The 18,457-nt window shown below is 39.3% G+C and overlaps 1 protein-coding gene across 3 annotated transcripts in view; it reads right to left on the minus strand.

Annotated features, from left to right (window-relative positions):
* Positions 1-1,941: 1,941 nt before the first annotated feature.
* WDR64 (WD repeat domain 64) overlaps positions 1,942-18,457 on the minus strand; it is a 160,511-nt gene continuing 143,995 nt past the window's right edge. For 2 of the 3 annotated variants that reach the window (XM_032242228.1, XM_032242230.1), the window contains exons 24-28: positions 17,565-17,750; positions 14,920-15,025; positions 10,227-10,307; positions 8,509-8,622; positions 1,942-3,789 (exon numbers count right to left, since the gene is read on the minus strand). In XM_032242228.1, coding sequence (XP_032098119.1) covers positions 3,706-3,789; positions 8,509-8,622; positions 10,227-10,307; positions 14,920-15,025; positions 17,565-17,750 — 571 coding nt within the window. In that variant the 3' untranslated portion in view covers positions 1,942-3,705. The remainder of the gene's footprint in view (positions 3,790-8,508; positions 8,623-10,226; positions 10,308-14,919; positions 15,026-17,564; positions 17,751-18,457) is intronic. The other variant, XM_032242229.1, reaches the window with a different exon arrangement.

Consider the following 18,457-nt stretch of genomic DNA (forward strand, 5'->3'; position numbering starts at 1 on the left):
TGTTACAGCAACATGTGTGGAAGTCTATCTTTCATTGTGTTATCTTTGCTCCTTTGTCAAAGATCAGTTGACTTTATTTTTGTGGGTCTGTATTTCTTGGCTCTCTATTCTGTCCCATTGTTCTATTTCTGAAGTCTTTTGCCAGTACCACACTGTTTTGAATAGGATAGCTTTATACTAAATCTCAATATCAGTTCTCCAACTTCATTCTTCTTCTTCAACATTGTTTGCTATTCTGGTTCTTTTGCTTCGTCATATTAACTTTAGAATCAGTTTCTCAATATCCCCAAAGTAATTTTCTGGGGTTTTGGCTGGGATTGCATTGAATTTTTAGACCAAGTTGGGAAAAATTGACCTTTTGATGATATTGAATCTTCTTACCCATGAACATGGAATATTTCTCCATTTATTTAGTTACTTGATTTTTTTCATCAGAGTTTTGGGATTTTTCTCATATAGATGTTATACATATTTTATTAGATTTTTGCTTAAGTGTTGTGTTTTTAATTTCAATTCCACTTGTTCATAGCTGGTATATGGGGAAGCAATTGACTTTTTTTTTTTTAAAACTTGTTTCTCTGAATGTATTTTTTTTCCCATTTATTTATTTTATTGCATTTTAGGTTTTGGGGTACATGTGAAGAACATGCAAGATTGTTGCATAGGTACACCCGTGGCAGCGTGATTTGCTGCCTTCCTCCCCATCACCTACATCTGGCATCACTCCCCTTGCTATCTCTCCCCAGCTCCCCACCCTCCACCGTCCCTCCCCTATTTCCCCCCAACTGACCCCAGTGTGTAGTGCTCCCCTCCCTGTATCCACGTGTTCTCATTGTTCAACACCCACCTATGAGTGAGAACATGCAGTGTTTGATCTTCTGCTCTTCTGTCAGTGTGCTGAGAATGATGGTTTTGCATATTAATTTTACATCCTACAAACTTGGGTATAATTGATTATTAGTCCCAGAAGTTTTTTTGTTTTGTTTTGTTTTGTGTTTTTTTGGTTGCTTCTTTTATTCTTTTATCTAATATGGTTCTGATTACCATTATGTTGATTAGTATTAGGAAAGTTGAGCGCTTTTTAATACATGTGTTGGCTATCTGCAGAGCCTCTTCTCTGAAATGTCAGTTCATGTTTTTTGCCGATCTTACTGGATTGCCTTGATTTTTCTTACCGATTTTTTGGAGTTCTTTATATAGTTTAGATATAAGGTGTTTCTTAGTTACAGGCAATGAAAATCTCTGCCATTCTATAGCTTGCCTTTTTTCTTTCTTAATAGTCTCTCTTTGGCAAACAGGAATTTTAAACTGTAATATAATTCAATTTACCTATCTTTTTTTTTTGCACACAATGCTTCAAGAGATCTTGAGCTTCTGTTTCTATCTTCTTGAAACCATTAGATCGTTACGTGAAGAACTAGGGTCTCAGCTCTTTGTGTTTTTGTTTTGTTTTGTGTTTGAAACAGAGTTTCACTCTCTCACTCAGGCTGGTGTGCAGTGGTGCAGTCTCAGCTCACTGCAGCCTTGATACCCCAGGTCCAAGTGACCCTCCCACCTCAGCATCTCCAGTAGCTGGAACTACAGGCATGTGCCACCACACCCAGCTAATTTGTGTATTTCCTGTAGAAAGAGAGTTTTGCTATGTTGCTGGTCTCAAACTTCTGAACTCAAGCAATCCTTTCACCTCAGCCTTTCCAAGTTCTGGGATTACAGGTGTGAGCCCTGTAATCTGGCCCCGTGGCTCTTTGGAGATGACAGATCACACAGAAAGAGAAGTCCAGCCAGTAGCCAGCATCAAACACAAGGAGGCCATCTTAGACTAGACACTCACCGCAGCCACTCACTGCAGTTGTGTAAGTAGTACCAGGTGAGACCAGAGGAAATGCCCAGGAGGGGCAGCCCAAATTGCTAACCCAGAGTTATGAGCAAATAAATGATTGCTGTTTCAAGCCACTCAATTTTTTTATTGTTTCGCAGCAATAGATGACTAGCATAGGAAGACCTCAGATCTTTACAATATGGAATCCTCAAAGCCATGAACATAAATATACCTTTGCATTTATATAGAGTTCAAGTTTTCTCTAAAATGTTATATTGATTTCTTCATTAGACTTTTTTCCTCCTCTTTTTTAATATGGAAAAAATAAAAACATTCAGAGAATTTGAAAGAATTCTATAATGAATACCTATATTCCTGCCACCTAGATTCTACAATTAATGTGGTTTTAGAGATGCTAAACCACATATCCACCTATTAGCCCATCCCTCTATCCATTCGTCCATCTTATTTTTTTGATTCATTTCAAAGTAAGTTGAAGACACTAGTAATCCTATTAGCATGCATATCAATGTGAATATTAGTTTCCAATTCTTAATTTTTTGAAAAAAATCACATACAATGAAATGCAGAAATAGCATTCGAAAAATTTTGAGATGCCCACATAGCTGTATAACCCAAACTTTATTAAGATGAAGAACATTATCATTCACCCCAGAAAGTTCTTTCATACCCCTTCTAAATCTGTCTGTGACATTTGCCCTCTCTCCCAGAGACCACCATTGTTTTAATTTTTTAAACTGAATATTAGTCTTCCTTGTTATAGAATTTTATAAACATGGAATCATACAACATGCATTCTTTCTGCAAAGTTCTTTTGACTTGACATATTCTTGAGACTGGCCTATGTTAATGCCTGCATTAGCATTTTGTTCCTTTTAATTGCTGAGGATTCCATTGTCCTCCTCTACCATAGTTCGTTTAGTTATTCATCTATTGTGGAAACTAGACTTTTTCCAATTTTGAGTTATTATTAATAAAACTGTTATGAAGACTCTTGTTTATTTTCTTACAGTGTATTTTAATATTAATATGGCTACGTTGATTTTCTTTAGGTTAGTTTTTGCATCATACATCTTTTTTCATTCTTTTATCTTCAAGAGTTTGGTGTCCTTGCATGTTAGATGTGTTTCCTATACAACATATAGTTGGATTTTGTTTTTTAATCCATTCTGACAACGTTTTTAATTTGAATACTTAATCTGTTAAAGGTTCCATTATTATTGATATATTTAAGGTTAAATCTACTATATTACTATGCTTTTTCTATTTCTTTGACCCATTTTTCTTCCTTTCTTTGCTTTCTTTTATATTTATCTGGAGTCATGTCTGGACTACATATAGATAATTTCTGATGTTAAGAATCTTAAGACATTTTCTTCCAGATAATATTTCTCTAAATGAAGATGACAAACATCTAGAGATCTGACTGGTGCATTTTTCTTTTTAATAATAATTCTCTTTGTACGACACACAGCATGACCTGAAAGTGCCTCCTACTGCACGTGTTCTGATAGTCATTCTGGCTCTGGAGTAAGGTCAACAATGGGAGGAGGTGGAAAGCTAAACATTGATAACCGTATTATTTCAGACCTACTAATGCGGTTGATTTCATTTGTTTCCTTATGTGTCAGTTTGCTGATAGTAAATAAGAAACACTGCCTAAACTTCTGGCTGCTTGCTGCTTGCTCGATATTCAGAGTTAAGTCACCAGAACTCCCTAAGGAATCTCCCCCATCAGTAGGATGACCTGACGCCACAGATGACTGATAGTGTCTGGTGGTTTCTCCTCTCATCCTGAAATAAACAGCAGGTGCCATCCAAACGTCGCCATTTTATGTGCAGCAGCCATTTCTGGTTTTTCCTTTTTACTTAGGTATAGCTGGGAAGAAGGAAGAAGCCAGGTTTATTTGTGGGACTAAATTTCTTTTCAGACTTCTTCTCCGTGATACCTGTGAAATAAAAAGCAAAAAAGCATGTCTGTTAGTAATTGGCATTATACTGACAAACACAATTTTCCAGAGTCAAGTTGTATTGCTAATTTATATGGTGATTTTAATATGCCTAGAAAAAATGAATAGCTATGTACTTAACAATTCTGTGGGACTTCAAGGTAAAAGTGTGTTAAAAGTGGGAGGTGGGGCTTCTGAAGGATGCGGTGGACAAGCAGAAGCAGAAGAACTACTTAGCTGGGCAATTATCCATTCTGGGATTCAGCTGCACTGTCTGGAAAGGGTTGGTTCAAACAAAACGAAACAAGACTTGTTGAATTAATAATTAATGTTATAAATTAATAACATCAGAGTCCAATGACTCATAGGAAAATCAAGTGATTATCAATCACACAAATGAGGAATAAACGTTTGGGTTTTGCTGTGTTTTGTTTTGTTTTGAGACATGGTGATGCTCTGTCACCCGGGCTGGAGTGCAGTGGCACCATCACAGCTCCCTGCAGCCTCAACCTCCTGGGCTCAATCAAGCAATCCTCCCATCTCAGCCTCCCGAGAAGCTGGGACCACAGGCGTGTGCCACCACATCCAGCTAATAAAAGTTTGTTTTGCATTGATTATTTCTGGAAGAAATAGACATACCAATTTAAACTAATTTGGTTTAAAAATTCATATCAATAATGTTCAACCAATATTCACGATATACATCAATTTGGTTTTATGGTCTATTATGGGGAAGAAGACAGAAAGAAGAGAAAGGGAAGACAAGATGTAGAGAGTTATAAGGGAAGGGGAAAGACTGAGCTCCTAGGGTCACGATTCAACCACCTACAGATCCTTTAAGCTTGGACATTAACAGGTCACATGACTCCTCTTTCTCCAACAGACAAAGTAGGAGGCTTAGCTCCCTGGATCAACCTGCCAAACCCCAGCTGAGGGAATTCCCAAGCTGCACAGATCTTTCCTTTATATTCTCTTTTTCTTTTTCCACTTGTTTCGAAAGCTCACTATTTCATTCAGCAGATGTTTCTGCAGGGTTTCTTATGTTCTAGACATTGGCACTACAGCAGGCAAAGTTTCTGCCTTCATGGATCTTACATTCTAGTGGTATAAAGGCAATAAAAATGACTTTTGAAGCGGAAAAATGATGCTATATGAAAAATACTTTTAGAAAAAATGAATTTTTATATGATATAATGTCATGTAATGGTCACAGCTATGAAAAAAAATTAACAGTGAGGAGAATGAAAAAGATGGGAAGAGTGGGGTTCTCTAGTGTTCATTAATTGTTAATTCTCATAAGCTTATTCTGACCAGAAGAGACCTAGCGGCTTGCCCATCTCTGAATTACACGGCATTGTATTTAAGTGTCCAGACTCTGAAGTTAAATGACTGGGTTTATGCCAGCTTTATGAACTTGCTTCTTTTGGAATCTTAGAGGAATTACTTATCCTCTGTGTTTCAGTTTTCTTAATTGTAACATGAGGACAAACATTGCAACTACCTCAAACTGTTGTTGCAAAGATGAAATGAAAGAGTGCGTAGCAAGTGCACAGTATCACACTGGGCAGCATTACCTTGAAAATAAAGGTTTGTTGTTATCATGAGAAATATTACTCAGTTACAGTTTATATATTCTTTTCATCTAAAATAAAATTGTGAGAATTTCTCTGTCATTAGATACTTTTTTTTTTTTGGACACAGAGTTTCATTCTGTCACCCAGGCTGGAGATGCTGTGGCATGATCTCAGGTCACTGCAATGTCCACTTTCCAGGCTCAAGTGATCCTCCCACCTCAGCCTCCCAAGTAGCTGGGATTATAGGTGTGCCCCACCGCACCCAACTCATTTTTGTATTTTTTTTTGTAGAGACAAGGTCTCACTGTGTTGCCCAGACTAGTCTTGAACTCTTGGGTTCAATCAATCCAACTGCCTCAGCCTCCCAAAGTGCTGGGACTACAGGCATGAGCCACTGCATCTGGCCTGTCATTTGGAAAATGACACTTTGGAAAAACTATGGAGTATGTTATCACATATACCATCTTTCATCTAGCCATTTTTGTATGATTGGACATGTTTCCACAACTTTGAAAATGGGTTACACTTTCCAAAGTTCACATTCTTCCCTTCTCTTCCCACATTTAAACTGAAAAGGAAATATAAACTCATATTCTGATTTATCTTTTGTTGTACCATGGTTGATATTTTGTAATGTGTTACTTAATTTTAAAGAGATGTACAAATGATTTAAAGCAGTTCATATTCAGAATTAGCATTTCTATATTTAAAAATAAGAAGTCAAAAGAGACTAAGATAACTGTTATTGAACCCTTTACTCAAAGGACTTTCTTCCAACTGTACTGTGTGTTCCTTGATCTATAAATGGATTCCTGGTGCTCAGAACAGTACAGAGGACATGATGAATATTTTAAGGTATTCCATAAATATTTGTTTCATTGAAATGAAATTTCTCCCCCCAAATTTCTGAGGTCATTTTGTGCCCGCCATTTTGGAAGTGCTTTTATGAAAATAGGCATTTGGTGTCTAATTACTGATTTTATTTCATCCACTATGTTTCCATTTAGGCTGTTTGGAGTTCTAAAATTGTAGACAGTCAACATAGTGGTACTTTATCCCAGTTTCCAGATTTTGTCATCTTTCTAAGTGCCCAATTTTCTAAAAAGATCTGAATTTTATATTGGAAACCAATTTCGACCTCCTGACCACACTTAACTATTTCCTTTAGTAAACCGGAAGAGAGTTTTATGTCATGATTTTTCAATTTAAGCAAATTCAGGCATCTATTTTCTATAGACAAATGAAGACATCTATTCCTTTTGTCTTTCTACTGAGATCAACGACCTATCAGAGTGATTAAGAGAAAATGAAGCATCTATCAGAACATCAGGTGTGTTAAAAATGTCTGTGTTTGGATAAATAATTTATCATTCTTTATGATATCTAATAAAATTAAGTATAGTAGAGTCAAATTCTGGTTATTGGAGTGTAGATTGGTCTTTATGTAGATTAACTGTGAATCATTTCTAATTCCATATTGTCTTCCTTCTAGTACCTAAGGCATATTTGGTCCTTTTCTTTCTGTCACTTAGTATTTACTTAAAGAATGTAAAGTATATTTAATATCAGATGAGAAAATTTAAACAAGAATGCAAATAGAAGGCATAAATATATGAATTATAAAACCTAATGCACCTATACACAGTCATGCAGAAAAAAAGTACAAATACTTTCTTCATTACCTTTTAGTTTTGAATATTGTTTTTATTCCCAGATCTCTAGACAAGATTTTGGATTACTTATACAACTGTGTTTCATCAGTTACATAAACAATTAAAAGTAAAGGATTTTTTTTTAACAGAAAACTCTTCTAATACCAAAAATTCTTACTCAAATAATTGTCAGAATTGATGATTAACAGAAATTATTCTTATTCTCATTAAGTGCACAAGCTAACAATATTATGGTGAAGTTTTCAGTATTAATTAAACAAAGTAGCATTAAATATTGTCACTGTTGTTATCAGCATTTGTTACCTATTACTGAACTAGGCACAATCAACAAGAGCCAGCTCCTTTTGGATTTTGATCTACTTCATAGAAAGGAGACTTACAAAAAGTTGCCATGTGCTATATCTTCCTCCTAATGTTGATCTATTTTAATGACTGGATAAATGGCCACAGTTAAGTTAGGCCCAGGAGGGCTTCTAGAACTAGTCGAAGGATGATGGGTTATATAGTGATACTTGGGTAGGCTATCTGGTTTAATTGAGTGAGCGTGAAATTTGGAGTCAGAGTAGATCTCAGCTCATCACTTAATTTGTATGTGATCTTTGGCAAGGCACTTGACCTTACTTTAGGCTCCATTTTTTTTCCCAACTCTAAGAGAGTCTAATATTTTCTTTGTACTTATTGTGAAAACCAAAAGAATCATTTATAAAAACGCTGCAAACTATAAAGCACTGCATGTTCATTTTTTATTTATTTTATTTATTTTTGAGATGGAGTTTTGTTCTTCTTAACCAGGCTGGAGTGCAATGGCACGATCTTGGCTCATTGCAACCTCTGCCTCCCAAGTTCAAGTGATTCTCCTGCCTCAGCCTCCTGAATAGCTGGGATTACAGGCATGCGCCACCATGCCTAGCTAATTTTTTGTATTTTTAGTAGAGACGGGGTTTCTCCATGTTGGTCAGGTTGATCTCGAACTCCCAACCTCAGGTGATCTGCCCACCTTGGCCTCCTAAAATGCTGGAATTCTAGGCATGAGCCATAACACCCAGCCAGTTATTTTTATTAATAATTAGAAAATTCTTGCAGCTGAGACAGAAACTGATTGATGTCATGGCTCTACTCTGTGGGTACAATTAAATTAAGACACAAGGACGGTTACACGGCCCTCCTCTACGTTGTACCAAGTAGTTTCTAGAACAACTCCGTGAATTTCGGTCATAAAGCTCTAGATAAGCTTCATTAGCTCAGGCTTATGGGTCTTATTTGATTTTTTTCTCTCTCTGTCCAGCAGATTTATGGTTTTCATCTCACTGAGCCAAAACACACACACATCTTGAATATTCATAAAACGTATGAACTGAAATGATTTTAGGCTCAGAATGTTTCTGAAAACAGAGACATAATTAAAAAAAAAACAAAAACAGAAATAGGATACACTGAACTTGGAGTTAACTGTGAAATTAGTACTAACTTACTTTTTCATGTTGAACATGACCTCCCTTCTTCTTTCCCGTAATGCCATCTGAAGAGTCCTTTTGGGCTTCTATACCAATCAGTGGAAGAAATCTTAGACTAGTGGGGCTTGGTATCTGGAAGCCATAAATAAGTCAGTTAGATACACTCAAAGTGATTACTTCCATAACATGAATTCAGGAGTGGGGATGAAGAGTGAGAAGGCCCAGCTACTTCAAAATACACCCTATCCCTTCTTCCTAGTTGTTCAGTATTAAATCTTTGTTTTATTTTTATTTATTTATTTTTTATTTATTTTTGAGACAGAGTCTTGCTGTATCACCCAGGCTGGAATGCAGTGGCATAATCTCAGCTCACTGCAACATCTGTCTCCTGGGTTCAAGTGACTCTCCTGCTTCAGCTTCCCAAGTAGCTGGGACTACAGGTGCCTGCCACCAAGCCCAGCTAATTTTTTTGTATTTTCAGTAGAGACGGGGTTTCACTATGTTGGCCAGGCTGGTCTTGAACTCCTGACCTTCTGATCCTCCCACTTTGGCCTCCCAAAGTGCTGGGATTATAGGCATGAGTCACCATGCCCAGCTTTATTTTTTATTTTAAAATAGAGACAGGATCCCATTATATTGCCTGGGCTGGTCTAGAATTTCTGGGCCCAAGCAGTTTCCTTGCCTCTGCCTCCTAAAGTTCTGGCGTTACAGGTGTGAGACACTGTATTCAGTCTGCTTTTTAGAAATTCACTATTAAATCTTGATAGTTCACTCTTTAGTGTCATCTGTTAGCTTAAGTGTTTGATACCTGTTACAAAATGTTCTTAGGAAAGATAACTTTAAGATATAAGCTAAGTTGAAATATTTGCTCTTTAGCTTATTATTTCTTGGGTTAATTAACCCAAGAAATAGTAAGACAGAGTTTCACTATTGTCGTCCAGGCTGGAGTGCAATGGCACGATCTCAGCTCACTGCAACGTCTGCCTCCTGAGTTCAAGCAATTCTCCTGCCTCAGCCTCCCAAGTAGCTGGGATTACAGGCGCCCTCCACCATGCCCAGCTAATTCTTGTATTTTTAGTAAAGACGAGATTTCATCTTGTTGGCCAGGCTGGTCTCAAACTCCTGACCTCAGGTCATCCACCTGCCTTGGCCTCCTAAAGTGCTGAGATTACAGGCGTGAGCCATCGCACCTGGCCAAATCATTCTATTTTAATGTAGAACACGCTACTAGAACATGTTATGAGACACCTGGGGTGGAGACTTGAAGGATTAAGTAGGGGTTTGGAGGGAAACAAGAAATGAACGCATCCTGGGCAGTGGGGCAGAGCAGGCACAGTTACAGAGGTGATGGAGAGACCAGTGTTGCTTAAGGCATGGAAAGTAATTTCATGTGGTTGGAATATAAGCAGAGTATGGGGAGAAGGTGGTGAAAAAGAGGGTGGATTCTGGAGGCTTTGTAAGCCAAGCTAAGGCATTTGGATTTTACCCTGTAGTTGATGAGCCACCAGAGTAAAGTTTAAAATAACCACCGTGTGGTTTGACAGAGACAAGGAATCCAGCCATTGACACACATAGCCCAAGACTTTTCTGGGACTGCACATAATACATTTTTGGAGGCAACGGTCAACTTGATTGTGTGATTTTCTCCAACCTTGCTTGGTAGCCTAGGGTCAGAAATGACGTGGCAAATTCCCTAGTGTTCTGTTACCACTCCACTCCTAGAAACTCCAACTTACCCTGTATATAGGCAGAGAGCCAAAAACAATCCCTGCCTCTCTGTTTTCAGTCATGAAACCTTCCAAGGGATATCTTCGAATCTGCAAAACAAAGGAATGAATGTTTAATGAAAGGGGCACATTCTATCACTGGTAAAATACGTGGGTTCAAGTCCTGACTCTATCACTTATTAGATGTGTGATCTTAGGCAAGGGCTTTCCCTGTCACCTAGTTATGAGAAGCAAATGAAATTGTAGGTATAGTAAGGTGCTACTCAATTGTAAGATTTAGTACACTGTATCATCATCCATGCCAACAATACATCAAAAAAGAAATTAACAGAAGAAGTGAATACATAAATATTTCATAATTGAGAATGAAAAGAATGGGCGAAACAAGATTGCTGGTGAAAATCAGAGTCCCAAGGGAAAGGCATTTTAATTTAACTTTAGTGCTATTCAACCTTTGTTGTTTTACCAACAAAAAGAGAGGTAAAAAGAGAGTAAACCTTGAAATATGTGGGGCATTCAATTATTTCATTTCAAGGGCTTTAAAACCCATCCTAAAGATTTCTCTGAATTTACTTAATGTTTCAGTTAAGTTACTTAAAAAAATGATTTCTTGTATTTAAATTGAAAGAGAATGTTAATCTTTATTTCTAGATTGTACTGTTTTAGTCCTATTCAACAAAATTGAGTATCTATTAGAGGCTATGCATATATCTTTGCTCATAAAGAGCTTATGACTTAGTAGTAGGGATGGAAAGTAAAGGTAAGTATAAAAATAATTCTTTTTTTTTTTTTTTTTCAGACAGAGTTTCACTATTGTCACCCAGGCTGGAGTGCAATGAGATGATCTCATCTCACTGCGACCTCTGCCTCCTGAGTTCAAGTGATTCTTCTACCTCAGCCTCCCAAGTAGCTGGGATTACAGGCGCCCTCCACCATGCCCAGCTAATTTTTGTAGTTTTAGTAGAGACGAGGTTTCATCTTGTTGGCCAGGCTGGTCTCAAACTCCTGACCTCAGGTCATCCACCTGCCTTGGCCTCCTAAAGTGCTGAGATTACAGGCGTGAGCCATCGCACCTGGCCAAATCATTCTATTTTAATGTAGGACATGCTACTAGAACATGTTATGAGACACGAAGCAGGTAGACATGGGGCCTTTGGTGAAAGTGGAACTAATATTTCTTGAGAAACTAAAATGTACCTGGTATGTATTTTCTCATTTAATTCTCACAAAAACCCTATGAAGGATTTGCAGATGAGGAAAGAAAGAAAGAACTTACCTAAAATTAAAACTAAGTCTGTTAGACTCCACACCCTGTGCCTGCCCTGCTTATCACTCTGTCTTCAGAGAAAAGAGGATACCTGAGCTCCATTTGGACAGAAAGGTAAGGTTTTTGAAAATTGTCTCATTTGAAAAGAATTCAAGATTAAATATTTATTAGATATGAGGTAGATACTGTTAAAGAATAATGACAGGCCAAGTGCAGTGGCTCTTGCCTGTAATCCCAGCACTTTGGGAGGCCGAGGCAGGTAGATCACCACAAGGTCAGGAGTTCAAGACCATCCTGGCCAACATGGTGAAACCCCGTCTGTATTAAAAAATTACAAAAATTAGCTGGGCATGGTGGCATGCACCTGTAATCCCAGCTACTTGGTAGGCTGAGACAGGAGAATTGCTTGGACCAAGGAGCGGAGGTTGGAGTGAGCTGAGATCACACCAGTGCACTCCAGCCTGGGCGACAGAGCAAGACTCCATCTCAACTATAAAAAAAAATGACATACTGAATGTTCAGGGGACATTTGTGGATCTGCTGCCCTGTTTTACAAATTGGAACAACACCCCCAACTTTGAGCTTCTCAGTGTGTGACGTTCTCCCTCACCCCACTCCTGCTCATTTACCCTCAAACACAAATGGCAATCCAGAATTTTGCGTTTTTAATTTTCTTGCTTTTGTTTATATAATTTTACCTTAGACACATTTCTTGCCCAAACAACATTTTGTTTCGTTTTGCCTGTTTTGGCTGTTACATAAATGAAATTGTTATGGATATACTTATGCAAAATTGTTCTTATTCAATAACTGTTTCAAACTTTCATTCATGTAGGTGAGCGTTACTCTCGTTCATTTATTTTCACATGTTCATAGTATTCCAGTTTATGAATATGCCATAATTTATTTGCCCACTACCCTGTTGATGAGCACGGAGGCTGCTTTCAGGGGTCTGCTATTGCAAACTGCCCTTCTCTGAGAATTCTCATACCTGTCTCCTAAGCAGATGTTCAAGTTTCCCTGAGGTATACATTTAACAGGATTGGCCTATTTTCGTCTTCACTAGATAATGTCACATTGCTTTCCACAGTGGTTCTACCAATCTACATTACGACCATCAGCAGATTAGTGTTCTGACTGTGCCACAACACACCAACCCTTGATATTTTCAGGCTTTTTGATACTTGTCAATCTGGTTTCCGTGGAGGAATGGCTTCTGTGGAGTCCTATTCTGCCATCTTGCTCGGCCCCCTTATTTTAAACCATTTTGTCATCAGATTATCTCTTTTTTCCTCACTGATTTTAGGAGTTCTTTCCATATTTTGTATAGTTATCACATATCTTTGTATGTGTTACAAAGGTAGGGTGAACTTGGACAGATGGAAGAGGTTATAGGTATGGACTAGGCATGGTGGCTCATGCCTGTAATCCCAGCACTTTGGGAGGCCGAGGTGGGCAGATTACCTGAGGGTGGGAGTTCGAGACCAGCCTGGTCAACATGGAGAAATCCTGTCCCTACCAAAAATACAAAATTAGCTGGGCATGGTGCCCCATGCCTGTCATTCCAGATACTCAGGAGGCTAAGGCAGGAGAATTGCTTGAACCTGGTGGGCAGAGGTTGCGGTGGGCCAAGATCATGCCATAGTACTCCAGCCTGGGCAATAAGCACGAAACTCTGTCTCAACAACAACAAAAGAGCTTATACATGTGGCAAGGACATCCCAGGGGTACTAAACTGTTGGGCAGAAGACTGAGAGGAATGCTCAGGAAACAGTAAGTAGTCTGATTTGCAGGGAGTGGGGTGACTGTAGGTTAGTGCTGGGAGAAACATTTAGAAAAGTGTATTTGGTTTATTTTGTGGAAAACCTTGAGGAAATCAATTTAAATTTACTAATGCTAGGCCTTAGCCTAAGGAATCATTTTATATCCATTCTCCAGAACTGTTAAAAATAGAAATAGAGTCAACAGCAGTACACTCTTCTTTCATAATTCTCCACTGCAGAACAACATGCTTGTGAAAGGTAGAAGAGCGCCTACCAAAGATGTCCGCGCCATTTTCTGCTACTTCCCAGCTTGTGGATATATTGATATGATTAATGTTAAGAACCTTGAGGCAAGAAGATTCTGCTGTGTTATCTAGGTAAGCCAATCACTTTCATCTTTTTTTTTTTTTTTTCCAGACAGTCTTTTTGCCCAAGCTAGAGTGCAGTGGTGAGATCATAGCTCACTGTAACTTCAAATTCCTGGGCTCAAGGGATCCTCCCACCTCAGCCCCCCAACTAGCTAGGACCACAGGTGCATTGCCACCATGCCCAGCTACTTTTTTTTTTTTTTTTTTTTTTGAGACAGAGTCTCACTCTCTCACCCAGACTGGAGTGTAATGGCGCGATCTCGGCTCACGGCAACTTCCACCTCCCAGGTTCAAGCAATTCTCCTGCCTCAGCCTCCTAAGTAAATGGGATTACAGGAGCATGCCACCATGTCCAGCTGATTTTTGTACTTTTAGTAGAGACGGGATTTCACCATGTTGGTCAGGCTGGTTTCAAACTCCTGACCTAGTGATCCACCCGCCTTGGCCTCCCAAAGTGCTGGGATTATAGGTATAAGCCACCATGCCCACCCACCTAGCTACTTTTAAAACATTTTTTTTTAATAGAGACATAGTCTCACTATGTTGCCTAGACTGGTCTTGAGCCCTGGACTCAAGGGATCTTTCCACCCTGACCTCCCAATATGCTGGGTTTACAGACCACTGCACCCGTCTCACATAAATATTTAAAAGCAGTGACTTTTTCCTGCTGGGTCAGAGGGACATGTGACCACGTGGTCAGAGAGAGGACACATTTTTTTTTTTTTTTAGAGGGAGTCTTGCTCTGTTGCCAAGGCTGGAGTGTATTGGTGCGATATCAGCTCACTGCAACCACTGCCTCCTGGGTTCAAGCAATTCTCATACCTCAGCCTCCCATATAGCTGGGACTACAGGCACTTGTCACCATGCTTGGCTAATTTTTTTCACTTTTAGCAGAGATGGAGTTTCATCATATTGATCAGGCTGGTCGCGAACTCCTCATGTCAGGAGATCCGCCCACCTCGGTCTTCCAAAGTTCTGAGATTACTGGCGTGAGCCATTGTGACCATCCCATTTCTGGCTTTGAAGATGAAGGAAGGGAGTCACAAGATAAGGAATAGGAGATTTTTCTCTTACAGCCTCCAGAAAGAAACTCAGCTCAAGTGACACCTCAGTGTAGACCCCCATGTAGAACTTTTGGCCTCCAAAATTGTAAGATAATTAATTTGTATTGTTTAAAACACCAAGTTTATGGTAATTAGTAATATCATCAATAAAACATTAATATGTTATATTACTGGACATATTTGAATTCAGTAAAACAAAAGCAAAGGTTTTAATGTTGTTGCCATTTTTTTTAAAGCTACCTTAGGAGAAGAAAGAGACTTGAAAAACTTGAAATCCCGTTCCACTTCAAAGGCCTTGGGAGGTGTACGTTTGAAAAGTAAAGACATTGAGCTCATTTTTCTCCATCTACATATAAAGATACAAGAATAAGTACACATCCATACCTTTTATTATCTGCCAAGTAAACAAAGATCCATTATGTCTTTCTCCGGGGCTCAAATTTCTTAATTCCTATGGCATCAGTCCCAGTGACAAAATCTCGGCACCCAACTCTTATTCCACTTGGCTTCCCAAATATTCCGCTATAGAAACCACAGCAAATCCTACTCAGCCAGAACATTCAATTTATTTGTTTCATATATTTTGTGACAAGGTCTCACTCTGTTGCCCATGCTGGAGTGCAGTGGCACAATCTCGGCTCATTGCAACCTCCACCTCCTGGGTTCGAGTGATTCTTGTACCTCAGCCTCCCAAGTAGCTGGGACTACTGGCGCGCATCACCACACCTGGCTAATTTTTATACTTTTAGTAAAGACGGGGTTTCTCCATGTTGGCCAGGCTGGTCTCGAACTCCTGACCTCAAGTGATCTGCCTGCCTCAGCCTCCTAAAGTGCTGGGATTACAGGCCTGAGCCCATGCACCCGGCCATTTCATGTATTTAAATTCACTAATAGCCTTTGGAGGGGAAACTGTGTATTAGGAACTAGGAAACCTCTTTTACAAGACCAATGCTTGACTTCTGTGTGATTCAAGGAAGCTTCCCCCTATCGTCAAAACTTAACTATACATGTATTTAGAAAGTCCTAACTATATTTTTTAAATTCTATTTAAGTTGAGGGGTACCTGTGCAGGTTGTTATTTTGGTACACTTGTGTCATGGGGGTTTATTATACAGATTATTTCATCACCAAAGTATTAACCTAAGTTATTTTTCCTGATCCTCTCCCTCCTCCTACCCTCCACCCTCCAGTAGGTCCCAGTGTCTGTTGTTCCCTCGATGTGTCCACGTGTTCTCATCATTTAGCTCCCACTTATAAGTGAGAACATGCAGTATTTGGTTTTCTGTTCCTGAGTTAGTTTGCTAAGGATAATAGCCTCCAGCTCCATTCATGTTCCTGCAAAGGACATGATCTCATTCTCTTTTATGGCTGTATAGTATTCCATGGCCTGTATGTACCACATTTCTTTATCCAGTCTACCACTGATGCATACCTAGGTTGATTCCATGTCTTTGCTATTGTGAATCATGCTTCCGTGAACATACACCTGCATTGTGTCTTTATGGTAGAAACATTTATGTTTCCTTGGGTGTATACCCAGTAATGAGATTGCTGGGTTGAATGGTATTTCTGTTTAACATTTTCAAAAGACAAGATATACTATGTCCTGAGATGAAGTCATTCTACAGAAAAGGCCATTTTGCTACAAATAAGCCATAATTATTTAGCAATAATGACATAACATGACCACATGTCCTACCTTAAAGCTCTCCCGTATATACCATGCCCTTTCATGCTTTTGTATCTACCATTCACATCTGCTCCCTCTGCTTGTGATATTCTCCATTAAATAAAGTCATTCATTATTAGTTCTGTAAATATCTTTTGAGTGACTGCTTGTGGTGAGCACTGAGCTATGAACTGTTTTACACAAAGATGTATAAAACAAGGTGCTAGTCTGCAAGGAACTCCTACTATATAGAAGAAGGCACATATGGGCGAATTGGAATCCTGTCTTAAGTAGAAGAATATATGAATATTCAAGGCTAAGCAACTGCCCAAGGTAAAACGGAGCGACTTTGCCCGGTAAACTTGACTGCGTCATGAAGCTCGGCTCACTACACCGCCTCTTCCATCTTAGCCAGTCTCTTCTCCAGGGCTCCTTGCTGACCAGCCAGAGTAGGCCTTGAACACTGATGGGGTCACCTGGAACCCTTCTTGATCGTTTTCAAGTTGTTCCTGCTTTGATCCAGATCCTGCGTGGCTTCTGATTCTTAGCTTCAGTTCCTATTTAAAGCCCTTCTACTATCTTTTGGATTAGATAATGACATTGGGTCTTTCCAGCCTTGAGTGCACTTGGGATTTCCCTAAAGGACTTTCGTTTTGACATCCCTCTCTGGTTCTTCCCATTTGGACTCATCTTGCTTGGCTCCCTTAGTGCCAGACCGTGAGATGTAACCAATCAGGGCAGGTCTGGTCCCCTGAGGGCTAGACATTTTGACATTCATCTTCTGGGGTTGACCTCTGCCGATATTGAAAGCTCAGATGACTACTCATCTCTTCTACCTATTATGACAAAGGCCTAACCACATCTAAAACCAGTATTGAAGATTGCAAAAGTGGAAAATAGCTATTCACTAACATTCTGCACTCTATCCTTCCTCCCCTATGCCTTTAAACATGCTCGAATCTCCCCCACTAAGTTATTGAACCTTTGAACTTCTTTGGTTAAATCCTATTTGCCCTTCTGTTATTAAGAATCAGATGTTCCCAGAAGTACTACAAATTATAGCTTTGTTCACATATATCTCCCTTCCACTGGATTGCAAAATTATTGAAAAGTTCTGGGCCTCTTGCCTTTGAACTCTCCATCTCAAAGACAGTGCCACAGCATCTCAACAGTTTAATTCTCATATGCTTATCTAAAGAAAAGCTAATGGTCTTACTTTTCCCGGTTAAATATCAGAGGATATTCATATTTTTGCTTCTCTGTGAACTTGCTTTCTTCTTTTATTTCTATGGGATATTCAGTAACATCACAAGGCAAAATGAAATCATTTGTCTGTGATAATTCGAAGACCCTTCGCTGTCCAAAATATCCACAATAATGTCCATTGAGGGCATGCCAGAGCCTGAGGAAGGCAAAGAAAGGGAGAAAAAGGTAACTGGAAAATTCGGTGGAAGTTATTCTGTTCATTAGATCATTTATGTAAATTTGCACTGGTCCATTAAGGAATTTTTTTTTATTTCTGAGACCGAGTCTCACTCTGTCACCCAGGCTGGAGTGTAGTGGTGCAATCTCGGCTCACTGCAACCTCTGCCTCACGGGTTCAAGCAATTCTCCTGCCTCATCCTCCCAAGTAGCTGGGATTACAGGCAGGCCACCTCACTCAGCTAATTTTTGTATTTTTAGTAGAGATGGGGTTTCACCATTTTGGCCAGGCTGGTCTTGAACTCCTGACTTCGTGATCCACCCACCTTGGCCTCCCAAAGTGCTGGGATTACAGGCATGACCCACCATACCCGGCCACCATTAAGGAATTTTAACTTGAGTTCAAGACCCTCTCTATTAAATACTGTGGAGCTAATCATAATGTAAACTATTGTTTTATTTGGTTTTGTTTTTGAGAGGGAGTTTTGCTCTTGTCACCCAGGCTGGAGTACAATGGCATGATCTTGGCTTACTACAACCTCCACCTCCTGGGCTCAAGTGATTCTCCCACCTCAGCATTCCTAGTAGCTGGGATTACAGGCACCTGCCACCATACCCGGCTAATTCTTGTATTTTTAGTAGAGATGGGGTTTCACCATGTTGGCCAAGCTGGTCTCAAACTCCTGA

This window comes from Sapajus apella, unplaced genomic scaffold, assembly GCF_009761245.1.
Source record: "Sapajus apella isolate SASKATOON/1434 unplaced genomic scaffold, GSC_monkey_1.0 scaffold49, whole genome shotgun sequence".
Taxonomy (NCBI): domain Eukaryota; kingdom Metazoa; phylum Chordata; class Mammalia; order Primates; family Cebidae; genus Sapajus; species Sapajus apella.